This window comes from Astatotilapia calliptera, chromosome 17, assembly GCF_964374335.1.
Source record: "Astatotilapia calliptera chromosome 17, fAstCal68.1, whole genome shotgun sequence".
NCBI classification, from domain to species: Eukaryota; Metazoa; Chordata; class Actinopteri; order Cichliformes; family Cichlidae; genus Astatotilapia; species Astatotilapia calliptera.
In genome coordinates, this window is record NC_137438.1 from 16,554,062 (window position 1) to 16,567,496 (window position 13,435).

General features: G+C 38.6%; 1 protein-coding gene across 1 annotated transcript in view; it reads right to left on the reverse strand.

Moving 5' to 3' along the window:
* Nucleotides 1-227: 227 nt before the first annotated feature.
* The window catches only part of rad23ab (RAD23 homolog A, nucleotide excision repair protein b), a 28,436-nt gene continuing 15,228 nt past the window's right edge, over nt 228-13,435 (reverse strand). Inside the window, exons 12-19 of the mRNA XM_026147980.2 lie at nt 11,253-11,332; nt 9,153-9,598; nt 8,425-8,471; nt 5,324-5,451; nt 5,129-5,249; nt 2,537-2,718; nt 1,868-2,014; nt 228-1,395 (exon numbers count right to left, since the gene is read on the reverse strand). Of these exons, the coding sequence (XP_026003765.2) occupies nt 1,282-1,395; nt 1,868-2,014; nt 2,537-2,718; nt 5,129-5,249; nt 5,324-5,451; nt 8,425-8,471; nt 9,153-9,598; nt 11,253-11,332 (1,265 nt within the window). The 3' untranslated portion in view covers nt 228-1,281. The remainder of the gene's footprint in view (nt 1,396-1,867; nt 2,015-2,536; nt 2,719-5,128; nt 5,250-5,323; nt 5,452-8,424; nt 8,472-9,152; nt 9,599-11,252; nt 11,333-13,435) is intronic.

The window sequence follows — 13,435 nt, forward strand, 5'->3', positions numbered from 1 at the left end:
TAAAATATTACTTATCCAAACCATCAAGAAAAAATGTTACTAATAGATGCAGTTTGTACTAATAATGTAATGACACTAAAATAAAGTGACTCAATCACACCATCACAACAAACTGAAAAAAAAAACACCTTTAAGTCAAAATGCAGGGCACAAGAGCAGACTCAGGGAGGAGCTACTAAAACCTCAAATGCTTGGTGGAGAAGGAAGAGGAGAAGCAGCAACAGCAGACATCACTGTTTCTTTATTTGCCTTATTATCATTATTATCGACTGTCCCCAGAGCTTTCCTTAACAAGGCAACAACAGTTTAACTGCACTTGTGTGAGTGATTCATTCTGACTTAACAGGTGTCTTGTGGAAAAGGAGTTTCTCTAACCCTAATTGCAGGGACTCTTTGTGACATTATCAGATGTGCATTTTCAATGCAACAGACTGAGTAAGTCAGTCATCAAAAAGACAAAACTTTGAGATAGTCTCGACTTGTAAAAGATAGGGGACACTAACATTTCTACATTTAATTAAAATGTAAATGATCTCAATTAAAAACATTTTATCATTTCTCCTTTTTGGGGAACGGTTGAATAGGTGTCAACATTTCAACTATCCAGCTGTGAAATTCAGTCACCTTTTACACATCTACATGGTCAGACACCAATAGAAGAATTTGCAAAGACTTTTTGCATGGACAAAATAAGCAGCGGAAGTGACAGGATCCAATATGAGCTTTGATCTAAATCAATAGTAGCTTCCAAGCAGTGAGGTCAACAGTTTTAGTCAAATGTTCAGGGAACTCCAACATGTAGGTTCGCATGTTGAAAATGCATTTTTTCTCATTTATTATGTATTACCTTACTTTACACATGTACAGTAGTTTAACGTGTTCAACAGGCAGCCTGTGAGCTCACTGCAGAGGAAATCCTCTAACTTAAATCCTGCTGGCCTGTGATGTAGGCTGTTTGCAAATTTACTGGTGGGACTTCTGTCAGTGTGGTCACTCAATACAAGCATCAGCAGTAATGATGTAGTAGCAGTGAGGCAATGCTCAGTGGTAGCACCTATGATGATCATCATAGCTGAATGAAGAGTAGGCAGCGCAACTAACTTTGAACACCATGTCATCATTGTCATCATCATCATCATCGTCATTTAATGGCCACAGTCCCATGGTGTGAAAAGAAATATCCCCTTCCTCTCCTGCCCTTGTTTCTCCCTGGCAGACTTGCAGTGGTGTCATCCACTCTGCAGCCCTCTGTTGAGCAGTGATGAGCCCGGTGATGCGGGCTTACTCATCGTCCCATGTTTGCTGTAGCAGGAAGTTAGCAGCTAGATTCTCATTCTTCTCACAAGCAAAGTACGCCTGGATGACTAAACCTTCAGGGAATCCCAGTGCTTTTAACTGGAAAACAATGTCATTGACATTTTCAGTCCTCCTTTCACCTTATGGACAATTCAACAAGACTAATAAATGTAAAAACACACCTACTATAAAACATTCATGCTCGTGTTCCTGCATTTATGCATTCATTTGTTGTTTGAAAAATTACATGAAGAAAAACTATTAAGTATACATAACTGCTTGACCAGAATATTGCAGAATACTGCCCTTCAAATTTGTATGTTTTCCAATGTGCATATTTAAGAATTTGTTTCATTAATGCTAACAGAAAAACATCAAGGATCCAGCAACATAATTTTCCATCACTGATGTTTCAACAAAAGTCATGGAAATTCAGTAGCAGGTTGTGTTCAGACTGATTTCCTTTCATATGTTTAAAAGAGAAAACTATTTGTTCCTAGGCTTGTGTAATTCTGCACAAATTGTGGAAATTTGGTGGAACTGACTGTGTCAATGTGACTGGCAAACTCACCCTCTCAATTGCCTCTTTCTCCTGTGGGGTGACCTGGATGTAGTTAGTGTGTGGTGACCCATGGGCATCAGCATCTTCTCCTCCTGTATCTCCAGCTTGTGGCTCATTCAGCATCTGTACAAAACGCTCCTGGTGCTCTGTGATTTGCTGCAAGTTACACAGTTGAACTGTATATCAACCACCCAGTTTAGGCAAACTACAGTGGACATGGTAAACAATTAGCTCATTCACTGCCAGCCATTTTCAAATGGCTGGCAGTGAAACACAACAAGACTTGCACCACATTTTTGTCTCACTGCGCAATCCCTTACGTGCGCAAACCCTGCACCTCCTTGCAGGTCTACTTTTACTGCTGGTGGGCTTCAGTTCAACTTACGTTGACTGCCATTGACGTCTATGGACGTCAATGGCAGTCAACGTAAGTTTTTCAATTGACCTCTATAGACGTCAATGGCAGTGAATGAGTTAATATAGTCACTTGGGGGGATTTTACGTCGCATTAACATATCAGAGAAATGTTTCCTGAAAAATACATTTACAGATTTATTTCTTTATTGTTCTTACTATTAGGAACAGTTCTTTGAGATACCTTAAACAGTCAAACAGAAATTATATTAACAGACCCTGACAGAACGCCACTAGAGAACGGTGAGTTTTGTGGTGTGGTACCTGCAGCAGCTGTGGGTTGTCTCTCCCGAGCTGTTGCAGCAGGGCTGGCAGGAGGGCTGGGTTCTGCTGGATGATCTGTCTCATCTGCTGGAACTGAGGCTGGTTCCTCAGGAACTCCAGAGGGTTCCCTATGGAGCCAGATCCTCCTCCAGCAGTGACAGGCTGGCTGCTGGACACAGGCCCTGCTCAGGAGGGGACAAAATGTTAACTGTTGCTATTCAAGAAGAGATTACATTTTATAGGATACAATGTAAAGACAGTAAAACCAAACAGTGAAGTCTGTTCTGAGAGTGGCTTCATAGTTCTGTCTTGGTGCACGGTTTTGCTAAACCAGAAAGACTATCATGAGAAAATTTTGTTACTGCTCAGTGACAAAAATACTTATGAGGCCCTGAAACGAGACCCAGGAAGTGGTTAGGAAGAGGTTGATAAGATTGTCTGAAGCAGTTGGAACAAGACAACCATAGCTGTGTAGCTAGCCACAATGTAGCACATTATTATATACCAGCTAGCCCAAATTCAATAACCCTACAAATGTCACGACTGTTTAGTTTTCTGTCTTCCTTTATGTCAAAAGTGATAGCAGAGCTGTACATTTTAATTTTTCAGAAATTCCTCAATCAGAACATGATATATCATCTTTAAATGGAAACTAGCCAGATAACTCCTTGCTAACTTCATAAATTCTGTTTTCGTGGATGTCTGGATGTCAAACTTAGTTGTTTCACCTTGTAGAGCAGCCACACTGATCATATTATTAAAGATGAAAGAATTTAAACAGTTTGTAACTCTCAGTGATGCCACAGTGTTCGTTTGACTTTGGGACCTGAAGCGGAGTTTGGACCCAGGAGCGGCTAATGACAACAGACTTAAAGACGGGATACCCAGGGGATGCTTCACCAAGTTTGTATGGTTTACATAAGATACATAAACAGGGTGTACCTTTAAGATCAATTGTCTGTATGATCAATTCAGCCATCTATAACAACTCAAAGTTTCTGGTTTCGATCCTTAACCCGTTGGTAGGCAGCTCTGAACACCACATCCAGAACACCTTGAATTTTGTTGAGAAGGTGAGAGACGTCATTATGGAGGCAGATAAAATAATAGTGTTGTACGATGTTACATCTCTCTTCACTTGTGTTCCAGTCACTGAAGCAGTGGCGGTAGTTTGCAAGAGATAACAGGATGACCCCAACCTGAGCAACAGGACCACTCTCAGCACCAACCAAGTCTGTTTGGTCTTGGATCTGAGTCTTAATTCCACCTATTTCACATACAAGGCTCAGTACTACAGGCAGAAACATGTGTGTGCCTTGGCTTCCCCAGTTTCACCCATTGTCCCCAACTTGTACATGGAAGAAGGGGAAAAGAGGGCTCTGTTATCCTACCCTGGAACACCTCCACGTCATTGATTATGTGGATGACACCTGGATGAAAATCAAATCTCAGGACGTACCACAATTCAATAATCACGCGCGAACACATCAAATTCACCACGGAGGATATGACAGGCTAGCTGTGAGATTTCCATCTGTAATGGGGGACATTTAAACGTTGATGTGTACCGTAAACCAATGTATACAGATCAGTATTTAAGGTTTGACTCTCATCATCCACTGGAGGCAAAACTTGGTGTTTTTCTACATGATAAAGAAAAAGTTGCTGTGAAAAGAAAGAAATCTGTCAGCATGACTCTTTTGACTTAAATTGGAAGAAATAAATGTGTAAACTTACAGAAAAAGTTCTGGTAGCTCATTGGCCAGACTGTCCAGTGTTTTGGTGTGGGGTTTAACTGTAGTCATAAAAAACAGAAATTTCTGTAGTAGAAAGTGAAAAACAGAAAGTTTTCTGTCATATAATTGTTTATTTCTTGATTCCTTTGTGTAGTATGAATGGTCATAAGGGAGATTTTTTATCAATAGGAAAAACTGTAAAACTTATGGAAATACAGTTAAAGGTCCAATTTTATTAAACTCTTAAAAGTCCAGTTAAAAATCAAACAAGAAGAATTATAAATGGCTTCAAGTGTATATTCAGACCTGTGAGACTTCTTTAGACACTCAAAACACTGAGATATGGCTCTGTGGTACATGCAGACATTTCTGCATCAAAGACGCTTTGTATAAAGGACAAATTTGGTCAAGCGAAATCCCTTCTGGAGAAAAGTTTTATAGTCAGATCAGAAAAAAATATTTTGACACAATGGCAAGAGGAGTTGGAGGAGTAAAAGTGAGACTTTCACACCTAAGAACACTGTACCGACTGTCAAGCACGGTGGTGGTCTTACCATACTTTGGGAATGGTACTGGTACACAGCACAAAGTGGAAATAGTAAAAAAGTGAAATAATCTAAAAAAGAAATACTTCCAAATTCTTCCTCTGATGATGTTGAAGTTCCACTAGTGATAAAACGTTAGTGGTGTGCAGAATTTTTGTGGACGTTGTGTAGCTTTAGACCACAGTTATTCCAGTTGTCATCTTGGCATCATTTCCGTGTCCCCAGGAAGTTCATGCGGAGGAAACAAGCTGCCTTGTTTAAAACAGAAAGTTAAAGAGAAGTAAAAATAAATAAATAAATTGGGCTCTTACTACTGGGGGGTGCTGGAGGCTGCTGTGGTGGTTCTTCTGTAGAAGGTGTAGAGGGGTTGGCTGGAGTACTATGTCTACTTGGTTGTGGATTGTGCAGATCACTAGCCCTTGCTGGAATACCCTGCAACACATGAACAGTTACTGTATAGTTTACAATACAGCTCAGCATGATTATGAAGCTGGTTAAACTCTCACCATGAGCAAGTACTCCACTGCTCTGTCTGGGTTGTTGTAACTGGCTCTTAGTGCAGCAACAACTTGCTCCCGCTCATATCCTATCGACATAATCTCTGACACCAGGTTTTCATATGCTGGTCCAGTCACTGTGGTAACAACAAGAGAGGTTTTTAGGGGCAGGAAAGTTGACCTGAACCTAGATGAAGTGCGCAGGTTGTTTTTGTGTTATTTGGCACAGTAGATATATCAATAGAACTAAATACAGAATAGTGATACTTGAAAGTCTGTAAATCTGTAAATTAAGAGTTTTCTACCTAAACAGTCCTAGGTCCTTCTTGAGTTATCGCATTTGCAAAATTTTCAGAAAACCTAACCTCTGGCCTTAATATTCAAACTTGTCCAAGATTTCTAGTACTTGAACCTATGGTATAAATTTACATATTTTAATTTGCCTATCTCTCCAGTTATTAATTTCACAAACTTGTGCGTTCACGCTGCCTTTTTGCGCCTCCTCTTGTCTCTATGCAGCCTCAAAGAGATACAACCTCAAATATACAAAAGGTGGGATGTAATTTAAAATGTAAAATTAAGTGGAAAACAATGATCTACTAATCTCAAAAACCCATATTAGGGCTGCACAAGTCATTGAATTTTAATCTCGACTTCAATATTTTGGTTTCTCACAGTAGAACAAACGTGATCAAGCAATACTAAAAATAAATGCTCCAATACCCCAGTGTTGTTTAGTTCACTGCAGAACACATTTAACTTATTCTAACCAATGAAAAGACAGACAGTGTAATTATTGTATGATGGCCAAGAAAAACAGTGCAGGGGTTGTTAACATGATCATCCAACAGCATCTATTAAAGTGAACCTGTACGTCACAATATCCACAAATATGCACTGAAATCACCAAGGCAATCACAAAAAGTCATATTCATTAAACATGGTGGGCAACAAAAGCTGTAGGAAAATGGTCAACATATTGAACGAAAGCTATGTTACCCATCTTTTCCAAAGTGGAAAAACCTCCCAATATTGTGGAAACGACTAACCGTTTTCATTCAGAGGTTGGTTTGGTTGTACAGATTATTGCCTATTATCTAAAAACTCAGAAATAATACTGGTCCCTCTTTGACCAGAATGGAGGCATTTGAGAAGGCTGCTTCTACTTATACATTGAAAAAGAACTGGAGTTTTGCCTCCTTTTTATGCAAAGTACACAGAACCATCAGCACTGATTTATTTTCTAATGGAATTATGTCATTCCAATTTAATCTTAGCTGTGGTACCAGGGAAGGTTTACTACCGTCACCATTAATATTTGACCTTTAACAACTGCTTTCAGTATGCTGACAACATTCTTCTAGCTTCAGTAATCTCCACACAGCAGCATCTGAGATCTCGTTTATTACTGATTCCAGGGTAGCTCAGGATATGCAGCACGTCACCCACTATGTATGGAAGGTTGGTGGTTTGATCTCTAGCTGCTCCGGTCTGCGTGCCAAATGTCCTTTGGGAAAATACTAAACCTTAAGCTGGTCTCCGATGCATCACAGTATGACTGTGTGTGAATGTTAGATAGAAAGCACTTACACAGGAAAACGTGCTTGTGTGAATGGGTGAACCAGTTCATTTTCCATTTGATCCATTCTCTGAAACTTCTGGTTGCATGATTAATTGGACTGTGTCAGAGGTCATGCCACTACCAGCACAGTACAAATGTATGTCATCAAGTGTGACATCAGTTAACCAGGTTTATTAAAAAAATATGCAAACCAAAATTCCCACTGTTATTCAGGCTACTCAATCAGCCATTCAAAACTTGGCTAATATGCATACATCTCTGTTGGGTAAGATCAGTCAGGGCGGGATGGCTGTTCCTCCCACAATGCATCTTATTATATCTATATGTTAATCAGTAAAATACTAGTATAGAACTGTGTCGACAAAAAACAAAAACAAAAAAACAAGATTTTACTAAATAATTTTAAAATAGTTTATGTATGAGTACCATTTATGGACCTTATCAAAGATATTGTCTGAAGAGGATGCTGATAACCCAACATAAAAAAAGACACACAAATGGATGAATGAGAAAGAAATTACAAGCCTGGGAGTGATGTCTTATTGTTTTGCTTTTTGTGATTAGTGACTGTTAGTCTTTGTTCTTTGGTTTACTATTAAAGATAGAAAACACTTTGAAGAACATATTTTTTAAAAAGAGAAAAAAGGAGCATTACATCTTTCCACCTGTTGTGATCATTTCTGATAAAACAGCAAACAGTGGACAGATCAACTGAAAGAACATCTCCATGATGTCAGGTCAGCTAGATGATACAAACTTTCAGATACTGTTCATTTGCTGTAGAAAGTTTTTAGGACTGCAACTTCTGCTTTTGTTCTCCACTTTCCAGTGAGATATGAAACATTTTTTGACTAAGAAAACACGTTATTGGTGCAAAAATACTTGCATATGGTTCCAGTTTTACCATCTTTGGATTTTTTCTCATACATTCAGCTAAAAAAATGGAAACAAATTTTGTTTTTTTCTTTGTTGTGTGTTATGTCTTGACACAACTGTGGATCATCAGTTGAGTTATGACCCATAGGTCAGAGTTAAGAGACAAACAAAAAGATCAGGACTTAAATTGAGTAAGAAAGTAGCCAATGTCCAAAGAAAAACAGTCTCACTCATTGGAAGCAAGACAGGAATAAATGAGAGGTAGCACCTGACTTTTGCACAGTACTGTACATCATAGGGGCTTTGGCTCAGGAACAGGTTGTCTGCTAATCAGGAGGTTGGTGGCTCGTTCGTATCTTGCCAAAGTATTGCAGTGGGCAAGATACATTTCCAGTCAAGCTTGGGGGGAAAAAATGCTGTCAACTACTGGCTAAAACTGAACTCCACTTATTTAGTCTGTATCTGTTTAAATGCTGAATTTTTCAATAGAAACTACTGTTCTAATTTCCTTACTATCTCCACGTATGCTGTAATATAGAAAATGTTTACTGTATCAGACGCACTCTAATGATTAAAACAAAAAGCACCATATAATTAGTACATTAGTATTTTACTAGTTATGACAAAGAAAAGAATAATCACTGATAATTACCAAGTATTGATGCTGCTTCTTCAAGAAGACCCAGTTCATCAACGAGGCTGAGAGAGATGAACAAACAGATAAAACATGACGTAAATGTTCATTCTAAAGAACCAGGATTTAGGATTTTAAGTGTTCCTTGCTCTATATTGAGGCACTATGATATAACTTAATGCTTATATCCACTACTCAGGTTCTCTTCCTGCATACGATGACTGTTTTTGTGAACTGCCACGATATAAATCAAACTGAATTGAGTGCCAGTAATATACTAAAACTAAAAAAAGTAAATAACATACATCATGTTCAGTTCCTCACTACAGCCACAGCACTAACATGGCCAGAATGAATGAAACACTGATTAAACAATGAAAATGAATCCATATTCACCGTGTTCATCAAGGTTGTGTTGTTTTATGATCAACCTACAGCAGCACACTTATGCTTGAAGAAAAAAAACTGTCACTGCAATTACTACTCAGCTTCACTATACGAAGAAAAGTACTGGGCCACCTACGCATTACATCTAAAGTTGTAATTATCCATGCTCTCACACAAGGCACAAAATGACCTTGATTCTTTGAAGGTGACAAGACATGCAGAAAGTAATTAGAGCTTCTTCGATATATAACCATCTAAACTAGAATAATATGAGCTTACCTACCCATTTTACAACTTCTTATGATATTTCTTGATCAAACAATTAAACTGCCACAGTTTACATAAAACTATTATCCAACCTTGAAGCAGAGGACTGGACTGGTGCTGTGCCAGATGGTTCATTCTCTGGGTCTTCCCTCAGCTCTTCTTCTGACTGGGCAGCAGGGGTGGGGCTATCTGTAGGGACTAACTCAGGGGCTTCCTGTACAGCTTCAGGAGCTGTGGAAGAGGCAACAGTGGCTGTGGAACCAGAGGCCAGAGCTGATTCTGAGTGTGAGTCCAAGGTGGGTTTTGCTGTTGCACCAACAGAAGCCACAGTGGTGTTTTCTTGAACAGAGGGCGGGGCTTCTGAGGGAGGCACTGACTGTGAGGCAGGTACAGCAGCAGACATTGTGTGTGTTGGTGTGGAGGGCACCTGTGTTGGGCCAGAGGCTGGTGCTGGTGCTGCAGCTGAGGGTGGCACTGGAGTTGCAGCTGGCGTGGGAACTGAGTGAGTGGCTGCTTCAGCAGGAGAGGTTGGTTTGGGCTAAAATGACATTTGAGAGCTGATTATTAGTGGTGTTGCTAAGATAGTCAAACAAACACACAGTTACACACATGTAACTAAAACAGAATCAGTTAGGATGCAACCCTGTTAAACTACCCCAAGAAACATTTCCATGTGAGCCCACAGTGGACAAGTGTGGATTAGCCCATGCCCATCATGGTTTTCTCTAGGCGATGCAGAGTGGGCTTTCCCGTAGAAAACCCATATACTTCAAAGGGCAGAACTTCCCTTTATTTATAATAAGTAAATGACTACTATGGAGAAGATTAAACCATAGAACATTATTACACTTTCAGAAATATGACTCTGAGAGAAAGCGACTCATTGAATTCTAATATATTTGTAAGTTTGCTCACTTACAAAGAAATTAATTTTTGTGCCAATTTATTTTAAGTGTGAGAGACAGGATATTAAATATACATTAAAAAACATATTACATCAAAGTTATAAATTGTTGTGCATGTCATTGAGGGAAATAAATCTTTGATCTCCTACAACTGAGCCAGTATTCTGGCTCCCACGGATTGGTCACAACCAATCAGTCAATTTGATCAACTACAGATACTCCTGCACTCAACTCAGTAAGTATATAAAGCACACCTGTCCACAGAATAACTTCTTTCCATTATAACCTCTCCACACCATGGATAAGACCAACGACCTCTTAAAGGACGTCACACAGAAGACTGTAGGCTTGGGAGAAAGTGCTGTGGTCAGACGGAACCAAAATCGATCTCTTTAGCGTTAACTTGACCCACTGTGGAGAAAGAGAGATGCTAGTGTGTGACCCAAAGAAAATCAGCCCACAGCCAAGCACAAAGGTATGTATTGTAAACTCTTGGATGAGAAGCCCCTCTACCAGAACACTGATGATGAGTGTTGACTTAGTATTATAGCATGACAATGACCCAAACCATACCACCAAGGCAACAAATGAGTGCCTAAAAAAGAAGCACGTTAAGATGAGGGATTGACTAGCCAGCCTCCAGACCTCAGTCCTAGAAGATGTGTGGAGGGAGCTGAAAGCTTTGTGTTGAGGCAAGCAGCAGGCAAGGAATCTACATGATTTAGAGAGTTTCTGTGAAGAGGAGTGGGACAAAATTCCACATATAACAACTGTCACCACTGTGCTCGCCAAGTTGGTCATGTTTTGCTCGGGGATCAAATACTTACTTTACTCAATGACATGCAAAGGAAATAATAACTTTTTTGTAATTTTTGCAGATATTAAAACTTCACTAGAAGAACCAAAGGTGTGAAAAAATGTATACCAATTAAATAGATTCAGGAAAAATGAACTAACAGAGGGTTAGTGCCGAAATACAGGGATATGATAGCAGTATTGGTAATACATGGCAGGCAAAGAGTTAAACAGTAGTTTAAAAGTCTTCAGGAGAACTTTGTTGTGCACAACTTTAACTGGACAAGGATTGCAATAAATAACTGTGATAGTGTTAAGAATTGATGCTTAGTGTATAATAGTGTATTGATATCGTTTTTATGGAGGAAGTGCACAGAACCAATATAGTCACCCTGGCAGCCATCACAAGCTATAGTAAAACTGAGTAAATAAAAAAGCAACAAAGTTGTGTGTATAACATGACCGTCTAAAGAAGAAACCAAAGACACTAACCTTGGTAACCATGACCACCACAAAGTTCTTCTCATCGATTCTGTACTCTTTCAGTGGGATATCATCGTTTAAGATTTTGCCTGTGACATTCACACAGAAACAGCAAGTGACAAAAGATATGACAGAATGATTGAACACTGACTATGAAACAGATTTATAGGCTGTAACCTTTACATGTAGGGTGTATAGAAAATATAAACGTAGCCAATGTGAAATCAATCAATGGTTTAGGAAGTCCCATCAAAAAGCTTTGAGCTGAGCATTTTCACTGTTGCTATTTCAGAGACATCACGCACTCATAGTGTGATCCATCAATCTCCAAGGCAAGCAACTGCAAGTGGCATCATCCTTCTTATATAATTTACGAAACGTTTTACGAAACAAAAAGTGTTATGCACTTCTACAATGGCTTCCCTTTTTAAAACTGCAAGATACACTTAAGTTTCTTTTAAAATTTTATTAACATGGTTATGAATATGTTATTAGGCACTTTTGCATTTCAAAACTCTGTTTCCTGCTTTCCTTGCATTTTGCTTATTTGGCTCTGGTTTCTGCTTATTACGTAAAAACTACCACAGTTGTTTCCGGTCAATAATAACACACCTTTAAGCTACCAAAGGTAATTGAGTGGTAATAACACATTATTAATGCTTGTTTCTGACTTGTTACCCTACTATTGCCACTTTCTTACAGAGCTGTGTTTCCACATTATTACCCCCAGTTTTGGGCCATTATTATCCAATTACATAAATTTCAGTGTAATACTCAACTGTAACCACTGTTGCTACCACAATAGTACTTTAGTGGTTATTACTTTGGTAATTGAATGGTAATAACTTAGAACTTACCACCTTATTATGTTCTGTTCCTCCGTGTTATCCTACTAAACTATTACAAGGCTGTAATAAAAAGCACTACCAATATGTTTTTCTGGAATGTCATATCTTGGGTCAAGCTTTTTAACAAGCTGCTTAAAGCCCTTATCATGTAACTGCATCAGTAATAAGCTAATAATTATTTTCACATCTGAAATAACCTGTGATCAAATGTTTAAGGACCCTCCCCAGTCCAGTCAGACAGAGATCTCTGAGCTATGCCTTAAAAAGCAATCTAGCTGGATATCTAGACTGATATTGACTAGGTCATGTTTTAGGAAAGAAAGGTCACCACAAGGACAAAGACAGGCTGTAGAAGAGAGCCAGAGAGTAATATTTTCTTCTTCTTTTTTGAGTGAATCTAAGTGAATTACTTAAATTTCTCTAGGAGCCACAATAAAAATTCTACTTTTACATTCAGAGTCTTTTGGCCCATATCAGCACCTAATAAGCTCAGACAAATATATGATACTGAACTCACTTTAAGAATAATCAGTATGTGCAGTTTGCTATGTGATCATGAAACTGATCGGAAATAACTAAACTAATCAAAATTTGTGGCTTTTATTTATTATCCTCATAGGTTTTCTCTAACTGATAACGCTGGCAAATGTGTAGTTTGAAGAAACTTTTAATAACTCCTTTAACATGTTAAGAAGGAAACCTTTGATGATGGAGATGACTGGTTTCATGAAACAGGCAAGATCGATGACTGTAAAAAAGATGGACGACGTGGCACCCCCACCCCAAATGTCATCTATTTGTGACAGCCTTTTTCTGTCTTACAACAGTGTCGGCATGAGAATAATTAGTACTAAGAACAGAAATAAAAATAATCTAATCTGTTTTTTGTGGTTGATTCATTCATCTAATTAGTTTTGGATTAATGTTTGGGTAACGCTAATAGAAGTCTATCAATGTCAAAAAAGTTTGCCAGTGTGATTTCACGTTTATGTTTGATTAAAATCCAGTAGGGCATGAGATGTTTATGTTAAAACTGCTGCAGTGTTGTCAAATTGTAGGACATGAATGTGCTTATGAATACTAGGGTGACTTTGCTCATTTTTATTAAGAAATAATATTTTTTCCACTGTGCTATCTTGTACCGGTTTCTCTTTTTTGGTAATGACTTTTCTTCATTTGGACAAAACCATTTCAAATGATGCTGAGGAATTGTGCTCTATCATACAAAACAACTGTGTAGGATTGGATATATGCACCTCTACATACCCAGGTGTTGCTGTAACCCATTTACTTGGCACACAACAAATACTTTACCTTGGAATAAAGATAAAAGAAGAGAAAAAA